Source organism: Prunus persica, chromosome G1 (assembly GCF_000346465.2).
Source record: "Prunus persica cultivar Lovell chromosome G1, Prunus_persica_NCBIv2, whole genome shotgun sequence".
In the NCBI taxonomy this organism is placed as follows: domain Eukaryota; kingdom Viridiplantae; phylum Streptophyta; class Magnoliopsida; order Rosales; family Rosaceae; genus Prunus; species Prunus persica.
In genome coordinates this window covers 21079817-21094320 of record NC_034009.1, presented here as the reverse complement: position 1 = coordinate 21094320, position 14504 = coordinate 21079817, and the positions used below count along the sequence as shown (strand labels likewise).

The following is a 14504-nucleotide window of genomic DNA, read 5'->3' as shown; positions in this document are numbered from 1 at the left end:
CTTCAATAGAGTGTAAGGAGCACGACATGCAAGTTTTTTTATTATGTACGTGTGCTCATTTTTGTCTTTTTGAAAAAATGCAAGACGGTTTTAAGAGTGGCTTGTATTTTAGGGACTTTTTTTTAATCTCGTCAAAAGAAAATTCACATTTAAAATAAAATGTCGACTATCGTGATAAAATTGTTGGGTGGTAATGAAAACTCCCAGGAGATATTTTGGTCAGCACGTTAATTCAATGTGTATTTTTACTATTTTTCTCAATACTTGACACGTGTCTATAGATATCTATGGTTTACTTTTACTTTGTATTTGTGAAACCATAATTATACTTATAGATACGTGTCAAGTGTTCAAAAGGGTGTTGATACACATTGAGTTGAGCAAAAATGCTCCATATTTCAACCGTACTGTGCTGCGATGCTGAAAGCCCAAACCGAAAAAAACAAAGGCCCAAATGGTCTCCTCTTACTTCGCACACCACTGTATTGTGCTCTGAGCCTCTTAGAGTCCCGAGTCTCCTGACCTCTGAAGAAAGAAAGACTTGTAGAGATGGGAGCCTTGATCGCTATGTTGGTGGTGTTGGGGGTGGTAGTACCTTTAGGCGCATCGAAAGAGCAGCTGAGCACTAGGGAATGTGAGAATCTTGGCTTCACAGGGCTTGCTTTGTGCTCGGATTGTAACAGTTTGGCTGAGTACGTTAAAGACCAAGGTAACCCGTCAAAATTTCCTCTCTCCTTCTTCCTCAACAACTAAATCCTGGTTCCATGTCTTTTCTGCATTTGTTTGTTTTAACTGTTACTTGCTAGCTATCTTTGTAATCCCAATTTCCCGCACTTCATTTTTATTTTGTTTTGTTGGTCGCTGCGTTATTTGTGGGTTATTGACGGGCTTTGAGGATTATGGCGTAAAAGTGTTTTGCTTGATTTAAAATTGGAGCTTTTTGGGGTTTCAGAGACACCCATTTACTGATACTACAAGAGTCTCATTGTTCTCATATTAAGGGTATTTCATAGAAATTTAGGATGCATCATTAACTTTCATAGGAATTTGAGATCTTTAGAGGTGTCCATTTCTTGGAGTTGGCAACTTTGGCATTGACAATTTTCAATTGTAGAAATTAGCACATACATATTAAGAGGATCAAGAACTATATGAACCTTGAGCTTGAAATATGTTCAGTACCAAGTAATATAAATGGAACTAGAACTACAAAGCTGGCAAGGAAATAACATTATTCAAAACACTAAGGAAACGAAATGAAGAAAACTTGTGAGGAGACAATGGAATTTTGATGAGAAACTTGAGGTCATTGTGAAGGCTGTGTGCGTTATATGACAAATCTATGGACTAAATATAAGGTGAATGCAAGTGGTCTTTTAACTGTAACTTAACAGGTTAGGGGATGGAATATGAGAACCTTGAATATTACTTTCAGCATGATTATAATTTTATAATATACTGAAGTCCTAGTTTTGATTGCAGAGTTGGTATCGGACTGTAGGAAGTGTTGCACTGAGGATTCTGATGATTCCATCAGCAAGGTATACACATGATGATTTGTGGAAGTTGAAATTATGTTTTAATTTACCCATATACTTTCGAGTCTGAAAGGTGTAATTAGAAATTTCCTTCCTTTTTTTTTTTTTTGGTTCAAAGTAACTCTAACCTGTAAAATGTGCATAGTTTTATTAGATAGACATGGGCACGTGGGTAGGGGGTGATGTATAAGTTAATATGTTGCATAAAATATGTCGCAACAAATTTCCACGAAGTTTATTAAATGATTTGACTAACCTGCATCCAGAATGAAAAAACTAAAGATAAATGGGATACTGTGTGGTGTCAGCCAAAGAGTGTGATTCTTAAGTTAGCATTTGGAAACTTTTTAATGTGTATTCACTTGAGTTCTGGTCTTGTACATTCTTGGATGACCAGCAGTTTGTTCTTTTGCCCTTAGTTTAATCTTGTTTTCATTATGCTGGGAAATTGGTGCTTAACGTGTGCCTTTGGGGTGGTACATGGCTGTTTGAAACTTCTGGCCTGCTGACTTGCTCTAAAATATGCCTTTGTACGTACGGGAACTTTCATAATTATAGATTGTAAATCAATCTTTGCTGATCTGCACCATTCCTCTATAACCATTTTAATAAATTCCCTTAGTAAAAAACTTCATATACTAGTACAATTAAACAAATTTTAAGGTTCCTTTGAAATAAAAGATAATAATAATAAAAGTGTAGTATTGGAATTCTTTAATTCCACAATTTATGGTTCCATGAGAATTGCTATTTTCATGTCAGAACTATTTTAGATCAAAGAAAAAGTGATAAAGTTTTCTTTTTGCAAGATAATTTTTTTAAAATGTGTCAAGATTTGGTGGACAAGCGCTATTGGAAAGTTGGGGCCACTTTGGATGTTTTGAGAATTTTAATCATGACTTATAGTATATAATAAAAATTATATTTATCTCTTCACATAACATAATTCTGCAAATTGTAATTACCATCCAAGACTTCAATCTACTGACCCTTTATTGAACAGAAAAGGAAATGCTTAATGTGACTGCAAATACAGGTTACCTATTCTGGTGCCATTCTGGAGGTCTGCATGAGGAAACTGGTATTCTATCCGGAAATTGTTGGCTTCATTGAAGAAGAGAAGGATCGGTTTCCTTCGGTCAAAGTTCAGTACATTTTCAATTCTCCACCAAAGTTGATCTTGCTAGATGATGCAGATGAACATAAGGAAACAATAAGGTGAGTGTCTATTTGCCATTCACATAGGAGCCGTGGACATATGCCCTCCCATTTTCTTTCTCGTGGTTTCTCATAGTTTGGACAGCCCCATTTGAGTTACAGGCTTTTGTGTTTTTTATTGTTTTTGCATGATAATACCTTTATCCAACACTGAATGCTGCCTAAACCTGTGTGTAAATCTGGAATCTGGTAACAACAAGAATCTATAGCCATTGCTTAGGTTTTAGTAAGGAATAATGATATGATACCTAGTTTGGTTAGAATTTTAATCTCCATTTGTTCTATGGGGAAAATTGAGTTTCCAACTTATTACAAATATTCTTTTTTATCTCTATCACAGGATTGACAATTGGAAGCGTGAACATATACTGCAGTTTCTGCAAGGGAAGGTAAAGCGTGCTTCAGCAATCTGAATGCTTGTAATCCTCTGTCACTGCCTTAATCTGTATCTTAACTGTCATGTATTTCTAAAAGAACTGTGGTACTGGACAAATGAATCTTCTTCCTTTTTTGCTTGCTGTGTGTGCATTCTTGAATCTTGATACAATAAACTTGACATGACCTGACTGTGGCTTATTGCTTTGAGGGGTCGGGGGCAACTTTGCTCAAACTTAATTGGAATGCTTGTATCGCTTAAACATAGTTTGAATTTATTGGCAATATGGTAGTAGCAACCCCTTTGACGAGAGAAAATACGAACATTTGAAAATTTTAACCTTGTGTATTTATTCCAGAGATGAGTATTAAGTTATTTTGCAAATGCATGTTTATAGACTCAGAAGATTTCTTACAGTTGCACCGATAATTCTTACTTTATACGTAAATGGTGTGATGAATCTATGGATTTGGATCTTCCAACATTAATATTATAGAGATCACACAGGGATGTCAGGCAATTGCATGATATTATTTCTGTATTAAAAGACATGCCCTTTAGAAATGGTAGCTAAGTCTTGGTCTTATGGTGAGTTTCTTGTATTATGCCAGTTATTGGATATCAAATTCCTTTCTCTTCTAATACAGATTGTAGGGATGGATAAATAACCTCTCTCGTATGAACCTAAAACTTAGATATCCTGATTCTCTGCTTGGTTCTTCTGTGCTTGGATTTTCTTGACTTTCGTTCAAAACTTGCCTCCTCCTACGTCTTCTTTTGCTGAGGTCCTTCCCACAAATCAAGTTTCTCTTCTTCTGGGATTTGAATCTAGTTCGTTAAAAATTTCCAATATTATTCTTCTTGGTTTTTAAATCAAGTTACCCTTTCTTATGGGGTTTTAAATCAAGTCGATCATCTCCTTAACCTCATGGGTCTCTCTCTTTTTTCTTTTTCTTTTTTTTTTTTAAATTTCATTTTGACGATTAATTTAAAATCATGCTTGGATTATTGTGTGTGGTACATGGTGTTTTATTTTGACGATTAAGGCTTTAATTTTTGGTGGATTTCAATATTATGGTTTTCCCATCAGGCGAAAGAGAGAAGAAAATTCATGCTTGGATTCTTGTGTGGGACATGGTTTCGGCTTTCAGGGCCGTTAACGATAAAAGTACAAGAGAATTTCAAAATGGAAGTTAATGTTGGTAAAAATTTCTTGTTTGGCTAACTAGGCATGGAATTTAAAAAGATACAACCTGAACATATGGAATTTGAACTTGAGATCTCTGGTCTGCAAGGTAAAGTCCCGTTCATCCCATGTTCACCTAATCATACGTAGTGGCACCTTTATATGGAGCCGCCCAGTCAGTCAAATATGGTTGAAATATTAAAAATAAAGCTAACACATATACAGTCTCTGTCAATGCTTTACAAAGAATGCATCTAATGACATAATGTAATAGAGAAATGGGAAATCAAATGATAACTCTTTAACGACAACTTCGTAATTCACCAGTAATTTGGATTCCATCAGGAGTTTGAGTAATACCTCAAGTTTTATTGAATCAAAATATGAATAATAATCCAAAGACACGCTAATGTGTCCCTTTTATACTTAACAATCCTAGGCTTGCTAGGAAACCCTAATTGGAAGTAAAAATGGAAATTAACAAAATTCTCAAATTATCCCTGAAACTTAAAATGCTATTAAGACAGAAATATATTGGAATTTGGCCAAAAATATGTAACCGTAAAGAAGAGCTCGTCGTTCTCTTCGTAACGACAGGTCATGAGCCTAATTCTAAGCTCGAAGCCCAAATCTGCATGGACTGGATTGTCCTACTTCGACGATGCATTCGTTTGTACAGTTGCTCCTTGATCTGTTCAGCCATATGTTCTACATTAGTTTGGTCTTAAATCCATAAAGATTGGTACACACTATGTCTTCTCAATCGAGAGGGTGATTAGTTTCAATTCATTCGCGTAGAGACACTAAGACAAGTGTATAGGTGTTCAATGGGGATTGAGTCCACTGAATGAGATCGACCAATAATTCTTGTATGGAAATTTTAGTCACATGTCAAATAAAAATTCTAAGTTGCAATTAATGCAAGTTAGTACTCAAACTTGAGACATCATTATTGTTTTATGAACACGTAGCTTGTCTTTGAGAATGTTATACGCTTATATCAAGATATATGATTCGAAGGTATTATCGGGATTCTCAATTAGTTCATAGAGAGACATATGAATGTACAACAAGGGATCTCTACTCTTAATAAAAAGCGACAATACTCTAAAACTATTATTCAAGAAATCTTGAGCCAAAGTATTAAATAGGATTATGAAAAGAACTTTCTAATCTTATTCATAAGAATTATAGGATCATTAGTAACATTAGGGATTTGACATGAGCTGCGCATTTCCTAAAAATGTGACACAAGGTATTGTTCTATAAAATAACCGAATTGCGTTGCAATTCCAACTCAATAGGTTATCCAAAACAGTTCTATTTAACTTGGATAGTCATGACAGATTATCATGTTGCCCAAGTTTTAGGCTCAATCCGAAATCAATTGGTCACAGAAGTTGGCCACTTTAAGTTCGTAAGAAGTTCGTACTACAAATGGAGTGGTTGGAAGATTGTATTGTTTTAGAGAAATCCAATTACTAAAACTATGCAATCTTCCAACTATTACATTTACCGTACAAACTTGATATGAACTTGAAGTGACAAACATCTTTGACCAATTAATTTCGGATCGAGTCCAAAATTTGGTCAACATCATAATATGGTGAGATGAGTCATTTGGTCATTTTTATATAATATAATAGAAGAATTATCTAACAAGCAAAAATTATTTTAACCCATACCCAACCAATATAAATATGTAGAAATTTGTATATATTTAATTAATGTGTTAATTCGATAGTGCAACGATAATTGAGAAATTTAACTTCTAATATAAGCTTAGCCTTGGTAGTATGTCAGGGATGCAAAGACCTGATCTATAACTTTCCAACCCTATCGTAGATAGGCCAAAACTTTCAAGGCTTCTTGCCGAGTTGCCAAAAGCACCATCAGACACACAGCCTGATCACGCTTACTTAATGCTAACATGAAAGATTGCGCCAATGCGTGAGGAAGGACTTCTCTCCCTCTCTGGGAGAAGAGCCAAGTTCAAGGTAAGTTGCAATAAGGTCTTGAGACCCATTAAAACGCAATTGAGAAGGCATACGCTATAAATCATACCATTATATTCCCCACCATATATTCATTAATTCATGGTCAGAATCATTGTACAACACAAGTTTATAAATATACATTTTGTAGATTCATTTAAGTATACAATCGAGGTACCGTACTAGAAGCTTATCCCACCACCAGTTTAAAACCAGAATGGTTGGGGCCTGCATTAGATGGAGTTCAAGCATGACTACATTCAATCACAGAATTACATTGAAGGGCGTCATGCTAAAAATTTCAGTTACTGAATCCGAATCTGCCTCACAAAAAATGGGTTGTGCTTTAGAAACGAAATTGGTTACCCTTTACACCGCCTCAATCTGGCATCCATCTTCAAGACCATTTTGGTTGCTGAGCATTGATCTGTATCAATGGAATTGTGAGATGGCGTCCTCAAACTTGGGGGAAGTATTCTTAATGGGGGCCCAGATATCTGCACCATTACTTTGAGCAACTCCGGCAGTACAAGAGACAGGAACAAGGCACAGACCTCTGCTTCTCAAGCTGTATGGCTCTAATTCCTGATGAAAGAAAATTAATGAACAACCACATTACATTTTCACCATAAATTTAAACCAATTATGCCAAATTAAATGGTACTAATGTGTGAAAAGAGAGGCATCTTTGACCCATGCACACTAGGTCACATCACTTTGCTTTTTATCCAACAACAGACGTAGGACATGGCAGCTTAGTGATGTCTTCATTATGACATATGGTTACATTCAATTAATGTAATTCATCAGTTCTCCAAACAAGCTTTGAAATATCATTGACATTTTGCTCTTGCTTATGTCTACATCCAGCTCAAGCTCACCTGCATCTTAGCTGTTGGTGTGCTTTCAAGGTATGGAGCGCTCAACACCTAAATCCACCAACAAGAAAGTCAAATCTGTTACCTTATCAAGCAGTTTATACGGAAGAAGCATCTCTCAAAAAAAGTAAAACATTTCAAATATTTGCATCATTAGTTTTGAACAGCAAGCCCTATCACTTCACATTACTCAAATAACACAAACAAGGCAAGATTGAAGTTATTCATCTTGTTTGTTTTTGCAGAACAAGAAGAAAAAGTATCTTACAGGCCAAAGAAACACACACACAAAAAAAAAAAAAAAACAACCGTATCTTAACTGTTCTTATTTTCACTTTGAGGCAATCTTTAAAAAGGAAGTGTCTCATTCATATCACAATATCAACCATACGGAATTATGTCTTATAGCAGATTACATCTGAAGTTGGCAATACCATATAACAAAATCCAGTCCATGTAATACCAGTTATGAAGTTGGGTACTAGGGAAGGTGTTCGCTTATAAGAAGAATGAAAAGGCTAACCTTAACTTGTTCATGAAGGAAGCGAATGTAATCCATTGCCTCCAGCAGGACTGAAGCTGTGTCTGTCTGCAGTACAATAATAGGACTTTAGACACACACAGAATATATAAACAACTTATTTTTTTTCTAGGAATAAACTGTTGGCATTGGAAACCTATCTACAGTAAATATAGCATAAGCACTCTCTATCAGATGATATTCACTTTGTGGAGATGCCTGAAGTGCATGATGGATGGACCCAAGAATTATAAACACCACAAATTCCATGAGATGAGTTAATAGGAAACCATTAATGTCGTAATGCCACCATTGTAAATCATGCTTCAACAGTTTCACAACTAAGGAAAAGGATTAATTTGTTCTGTGTACCTTTCCATATGGCGAAACAAGCTGTTGCAAAGCTACAATCCGTTCACCAAGCTTCTCTTTCCTCTCCTACAAGCAGAACAAAAGAATTTAAAACATAAGTAGCTCACAATAGATATCCCCAGCAAACTACGCCCTCAAGGTAAAAACCCTAGTTTCTTTAGGAATTGAATTGCTACCAGACAATAGTAACTACACGAGTGTGAATTTTAAAGCGGCTACTGAAACATACAGAACATGCCATTTTCAAGCATCTTATGATTATACATATATATATTTATTTTTTTATTTTTTTATTTTTTTATTTTTTTATTTTTTAAATAGAAAAAAAAAGTCAAGCAATTTCTAACTATATCAGCTTTGAATAAATAAACTATTGTTATGAGATAGTTGCATTTTTCTTTTCCATGGATATTAATAAAGGTAATGGAGCACTTGAAAGCATATTTTATAGAGATCAGAAAACAATTCTAATACCTCTAAGGTAAGAGCTTCAAGTTCCAAAATTTAAAAAAGTGTTTGATTGAAGCCAGATTGCCCCCAAAATACCAATTAACACACGCACATAGAAAGAGGAACAAGATCGAGTCACACCAGTGCAAACCTTATTCTACAAATCATAAATTTCTTGAGAGACAGATATCAAAAGACAGCTCTTGTCAATGTTTAGAAGAAACATCCTAGAGCCCCCATTGAATCTAAGATACAATTAAGGTCCATACCCACCCTAATAACAAAAAATTTGAGAAGCAGGAAAAGAAACCTTTGTGGAGATGGATAAATCAGTCTTATGTCAGCTGGATGCAAGCGAAGTCAAAACCCACACACACACACACACACACACACACATATCAAATAAATGAGGATACAAACTGAAAAATTAAAAGGAGGGAAAGAAGGAAAAGAAACCTTTGTGGAGATGGACAAATCAGTCTTATGTCGTTTGGATGCAAGAGAAGTAAAATTGCTTTGATCAACAGAGCAGGGGCTTCTTTTGTGTTCTGTCATGTTTCTTACATCTATCCCTTCTTCCCCCTAGGTTAACAAAGAAAGAAGAATCACTATTTGTAAGATTAGACAAGCATTAGCAGAAACACACACCCAATAATCAATGTTAACCTAACACTTTCACAAGTCCCAATGTAAGATGAATGCATCCAGAACTTCAAGTATTTCCCTTGATGGTACAATGCGTAGCAAGCAGTCCAGAAAAGTGAATCATCCTTCTTGTTTGGTTATATAATCATTGTACATGTTCGTCATAATGTTCTACTCTTGAAGGAATCTTAACTAAAAAGGAGGGTAACAAAAAAACAATTGATGTTAAGTTGCTAACACATTAAATAAATTACCAAACAGGAACAGGAACTTATGTGTCAGTTTTTTAATACTCACTACAGATCTATTCCAGACAAAACATATTCCCCAAACAGTAGGCCTCTTGTGACAGGATTTATGAACACAGATGCTCTACTATTCCCACGACACTAGGAAACAAAACGAATATACTATATGCAAAATGAGCTAAACTTAGTGACATTCTAACTACAGAAAAACTCTTATTTCTTTTTGTCTCAAAGCAATATGCGTGAAGCTTTCTTGGATGCTGGTTTATCCTTTACCTCCTACGAAGCACATGAATGCACAAGGTTTCACACAAGTCTTACAGAACACAGGAAATCATGCACATGGGTAGAAGCTGCAGGAAGGCACCCGTGCGGTAATGTTAGAAAAGCCAAAAATAGAAGATTACAGTTGACCGTCCGACAAGTGTGATTTTGATAACCGAAACATCTAGGAACATGGCGAATTTTTTCCATGAACAAGCTTAATGCCATTCAATGTATACCTTAAAATAATCAAGTTTTATATAAGCAATACACGACAGCATGCAAATATATCACTGCATTATTAATGTTTATATTATAAACAAAACATGCACTGTTTCGGTCAGTGGTTTACCCTCAGTTCGATACACAAAACAAAATATAATATATACAGTCCATTGGTGCTAGCGTATATAACCAATTATTAAAACTTGTAAACTCACAAAGAGACAACAGCTCCATCGTACAATGAAAAACACAATCACCTACTCATATTAAACTAATAAACCCATAAATATATAATACAAGCAAATAATGCATCATATTATACAAATCAAAACTCAAAGTCGTTTAGAATGGACCAAAGGTCCGTGATTTCATTAATCCAAAGGCATAAATCAACCACGCTTAAATTTGAATGGCGTGTTAGTAAATGATAAAAATAAAATATAATAATAATAATAATAATAATAATAATAATAAAGCACAAGATCAGAATCATAGATTAGCTTCTACGAGTGTAATCGGAACAAGCTGAAATTATTGAATGACTTTTGGTGGGCCCAGACAACAAATTTATATACTATGCATGAATTGAAACATAAGCATATCTAATTGGCGTACACAATCTTCCCACCTCATTTAATAATATCACAGAGTATCTCATAATTATTAATACCAAATACCCATTTACATAATACGTATTGACACTCCAAAAACTCACAAGATGTTCATAATTTTATGAGTAGAGAACACAATTTGTAACATATATATGTTCACCAAAAATTGCTATGATCAACGGTATATGTGGAAGAATATGAGCAAAAGTTGAAAAGAAAATTATATGAAGTTTTTATGAACTCACCGAGAACCTAGCGCCTGCATTGCAGAGAGAGCTAACAATCATATTTTAAAGCTTAAGCCAAAGTCTTGAAAACCCACCTCCAAAATCACAAAAATCACCAAACCCGCGTTTAAAGCGATAGAGAAAAGTGACCCAGTTACTCAAAAAGAGCCTCTCTGTCAGTTGCCTTTCTCTAAATCTAACCTTTTTGGATTTTACTTCGTAAAGTATGAAACTTTACACAATAATCAAACTATTAGCACTGGAATTCACCAGAAATTTTTCCAGAAGTCAAAAGAATCAGTGAATAACTTCAATCCACCAACATGGGATTTCAGTGAAATTACTGAAATTGAGGACCGAAAGAGATCAATTACTCTAACCAAGTAACAGAAGCTTAAAAGGTTGGGAGAGAGAGAGAGAGAGAGAGAGAGAGAGAGAGAGAGCTTGGCCAGAGGCACACAGAAAAAAGAGAGAGAAAGCAGAGAAGCTGAGAGTGTGAAAACTGGGGAGAGAAGGGAGAAGAGAAGGCCTTCGAAAGTGTTTTATAAAGTTAAAAAATTTGTTTTTAAAAAGTTTTTTTGTTTTTTTGTCTTATTTTTAATATTGAGTTTTATTTGACAGCTAATATCCAACCGGACAGAGAGGGAGAGAAAAGTGGTTAATTTAACCAAGGACGACGTCATTTTTCTAACCATGGTCGAAAGACTTTTCCTTTCACATTTTTTCTTGCGAAGGTTGAATTCAATGAGTATTTGTATTTGCCTTTGGCTTGAAGTTTTTTGAGCAACTCCACCCATTTGCCCTTTGTCATGGCAAAGGGGGGGCTAGAGTAGTCACTATTCATGTGAATAGTTGTTGTCTTTGCAAAAGGTTGTGGTGTTTTCACCAATTGCCATAGCAACAACTATTCACATGAGATATGAGAAATTAAATTTGTATAGAGTTTTGGTGTGGGAAGTGAAAACTACAACCAAGGACGGATCCATGAATTTTCCTTGCAAGGGCCAACGTCTAAAAGGGTAAAAACTTTCTATACAAAAATAAACCCATAAAAATAAAACGATAATTTATAATTCATAATTAATAAAAAAAAAACCACATTACAATTGTCCACGACGAGTTTTCATATTCTGAAAACGTCCCATTATAGTTTCATTATCAATACAAACAAACACATCTTTCTCAATATAAACAAGTAAGCTATCACTCAACCATTAATCTCTCATTCGGTTGCGAAGTGGACCTTTGATAACATTCATAGCAAAAAATGCTCTCTCCACTGAAGCAGTTGCAACTGATAAAGTTAAGGCTAATGTCAGAAGCAAATAGACATAATTAAATGTTCTATGCAACCATTTCTCCACCATTTTTCTTGCAAGGCCACCAATCCCTTTCAATTGAGAAAATTTGTTTCTCGTACGTATATGATGAATATAAATCCCAAGTTGATCTTCAAGTGCCAAGAGGTCTCGGTGAGTAAATTCTTGAGGATAAAATTCAGCAAAACGAAGAAGTTTTTGTTTGTCAAAAGCTATGAATGAATCATTCGGACTCAAACATGCCAAACAAAGAAGCAACTCAGTATTTACCTCACTAAAGCGATGATTTAATTCTGCAAGTTGCCACTCAATGATTTGAATGAAGATGTCCACACGAAAATGATGGATTTGTGTTATTCTAGGAGCTCTGCGATGTGATCTCCACTAAACTACACATGCATCATCCATGCTTGGAACCTCAATATCATGTTTGCCACAAAAGGAAAATACTTGATCAAGCAAGGCTTCAAATCCATTATCTCTCATATCTTGTAGTGTGTCCTTGCAATCTTTGACCAAAGACATTACATTCCTAATATCTTGATCTTTTCTTTGTAATGCTTGAGACAAATAATTTGTGGCTCCCAATAAAGATCTCATAAAAAATAGGTGAAATACAAACTCAAAAGATTGTATTTCTCTCAAAGACCTATTTGCTTCACCTATATTATCAGTGGAGCCATCCTCAATAATCAATTTAAGCACTTCCACCACAGATTTGAACATGGAAATGATACTAAGTAACGTACCATAATGTGAGTTCCAACGTGTATCACCAGCACGCTTCATAGAAGTTTCTTGATTTAAGCCTCGCCCTGTTGGAAGATCATCATTTTCAAGAGCTTCTGTAATATTCTTTTGTAGTTGATCTCTAAGCATGTCACGTCGCCTACACGATACTAAAACAATTTTAACCAAGCTATTGCAAGATGTGAAGAAAGTGGCAACATCAGCATTTCCCTTTGCCACGGCCACAAGAGCTAATTGAAGTTGATGTGCAAAACAATGAATATAATAGGCATAAGGATTTTCTCTCAAAATCTGTGTTTTAAGACCATTGAACTCACCCTTCATATTACTAGCTCCATCATATCCTTATCCTCTTAGCATGGAAATGCTCAATTCTTCTCTTGAAAACATTGTGTCAATAGCCTCTTTCAGCGAGTTTGATGTAGTGTCGCTAACATATTGAATGCCCACAAACCTTTCAATTACATACCCTCTTTTGTCCACATAACGAAACACCACCGCCATTTGTTCTTTGACTGATATATCACGTGATTCATCAACTAATAAGGAGAAGAATGCACCATCCATATCCTTAATGATTTTCTTAATAGTTTCAGTTGCACAAGAATTCACAAGATCTTTTTGAATTGTTGGAGCTATTAGCTTGAGATTCCCTAGAGCATTTTCCAACATAACAGCCTTAACTTTCTCATCATGATCAGCAAGAAATTGTAAGAGTTCTACATAATTTCCCTTGTTGTTTGAAGTGTCACTCTCATCATTGCCACGAAAAGGAAGACCTTGCTTCAACAAAAATCTCACATAATCAAGAGAAGCTGTCAAGCAAATACGATAATCAATAAGAGCTTGGTCTGATTGCTTTACCAAAACTGTTTGGATGTGTTGCTTCTGATTCATAAAATCCACACAATATTTTCTAGATTGATTATGAACACTCCCAACACCTCCAACATGTTGCCTAATTTTATCTTTCTTCTTCCAATTTCTACAACCCACCTCGGTGAAGACATCGCTACAGCCTTGACCAATTTTGAAATTGGATTTGAAGAGATAACAATAAAGGCAAAATGCAGCATCTGTACTCCAACCAGTCAAACCCATCAAACCACTTGACATTAAAGCGTCGATCATATCCTGAAAGATCGGTTTGTGGAAATGTGTGATCCTTAGGTTGGCATGGACCCTTTTGTAGATATGCTCTTCGAACTTCGTCTCGAATGTTAGGATCATAATCCAACATTTGAGGTCGAAGTCCAGGGTCTGCAGGAAGATTAGCCAATACATCTTGCAACTCACTTTCTTTCGAACTACCCACCACATCTCTTGAAATACCCACATCTCTTACACTTGAACTACCCACATCATCCGAACTAGAGGTAGTTGATGAAAACTTTCTCTTAAAATATCGTTCCATAACTTGTTTGGGTAGAAATAATCAATAAAGCATACAATCTAAATAACAAATACAAAAAAAAAAATCTATTTAAAAAAATCCCTAATTTATTCAAATAACCAAAATAAAATCACAACAACCAATAAAACAAAAATATACAAGAATCTTCAGTAATTAACAAACACAAAAACTAATCCAATATACCAAGATATAATCTAACTAAAGCATATAGAATCTAATTATATACAAAATAACCCTAATTTATTCAAATTAACTAACCAAAATAAAAA

At 35.1% G+C, this 14504-nt stretch overlaps 3 protein-coding genes across 5 annotated transcripts; 1 reads left to right on the top strand and 2 right to left on the bottom strand.

The window, feature by feature from the left end:
• On the top strand, positions 391 to 3457 carry LOC18790034 (selenoprotein F). Its single transcript, XM_007225919.2, has 4 exons — positions 391 to 709; positions 1483 to 1541; positions 2575 to 2756; positions 3097 to 3457. Exons 1-4 carry the CDS (start codon positions 550 to 552, stop codon positions 3167 to 3169), a joined length of 474 nt encoding a protein of 157 aa, XP_007225981.1. The 5' UTR covers positions 391 to 549; the 3' UTR covers positions 3170 to 3457.
• Positions 6366 to 11477, bottom strand: LOC18793757 (transcription factor bHLH113). Of its 3 annotated transcripts, none has more exons than XM_007223543.2 (6): positions 10771 to 11477; positions 8989 to 9114; positions 8083 to 8148; positions 7714 to 7779; positions 7194 to 7241; positions 6366 to 6897 (listed from the first exon to the last, which is right to left on the bottom strand). In XM_007223543.2, the coding sequence occupies exons 1-6, from the start codon at positions 10810 to 10812 to the stop codon at positions 6745 to 6747; spliced, it is 501 nt and encodes a 166-aa protein (XP_007223605.1). In that variant the 5' UTR covers positions 10813 to 11477; the 3' UTR covers positions 6366 to 6744. The 3 variants fall into 3 exon arrangements, with proteins under 3 accessions (XP_007223605.1, XP_007223604.1, XP_020420852.1); XM_007223542.2 differs by having other exon boundaries at positions 10848 to 11474; XM_020565263.1 differs by lacking the exon at positions 10771 to 11477 and adding an exon at positions 9199 to 9369.
• On the bottom strand, positions 13167 to 14235 carry LOC109946767 (zinc finger MYM-type protein 1-like). The gene is made up of 2 exons (XM_020555518.1): positions 14004 to 14235; positions 13167 to 13897 (listed from the first exon to the last, which is right to left on the bottom strand). The coding sequence occupies exons 1-2, from the start codon at positions 14233 to 14235 to the stop codon at positions 13167 to 13169; spliced, it is 963 nt and encodes a 320-aa protein (XP_020411107.1).

Bases quoted from the DNA above. Each gene is read 5' to 3' on its own strand.
- LOC18790034 (XM_007225919.2), top strand. From the start codon at position 550: ATGGGAGCCTTGATCGCTATGTTGGTGGTGTTGGGGGTGGTAGTACCT. The intron at 710-1,482 runs GTAACCCGTCAA...TTTTGATTGCAG, and splicing joins TGAGTACGTTAAAGACCAAG to AGTTGGTATCGGACTGTAGG. The intron at 1,542-2,574 runs GTATACACATGA...CTGCAAATACAG, and splicing joins CTGATGATTCCATCAGCAAG to GTTACCTATTCTGGTGCCAT.
- LOC18793757 (XM_007223543.2), bottom strand. From the start codon at position 10,812: ATGATTGTTAGCTCTCTCTGCAATGCAGGCGCTAGGTTCTCG. The intron at 8,149-8,988 runs GTTTCTTTTCCT...TTCTGCTTGTAG, and splicing joins ATTTGTCCATCTCCACAAAG to GAGAGGAAAGAGAAGCTTGG. The intron at 7,242-7,713 runs GTTAGCCTTTTC...TGGTGGATTTAG, and splicing joins TCCTTCATGAACAAGTTAAG to GTGTTGAGCGCTCCATACCT.
- LOC109946767 (XM_020555518.1), bottom strand. From the start codon at position 14,235: ATGGAACGATATTTTAAGAGAAAGTTTTCATCAACTACCTCTAGTTCG. The intron at 13,898-14,003 runs GTCCATGCCAAC...GTTGGAGTACAG, and splicing joins AAGAGCATATCTACAAAAGG to ATGCTGCATTTTGCCTTTAT.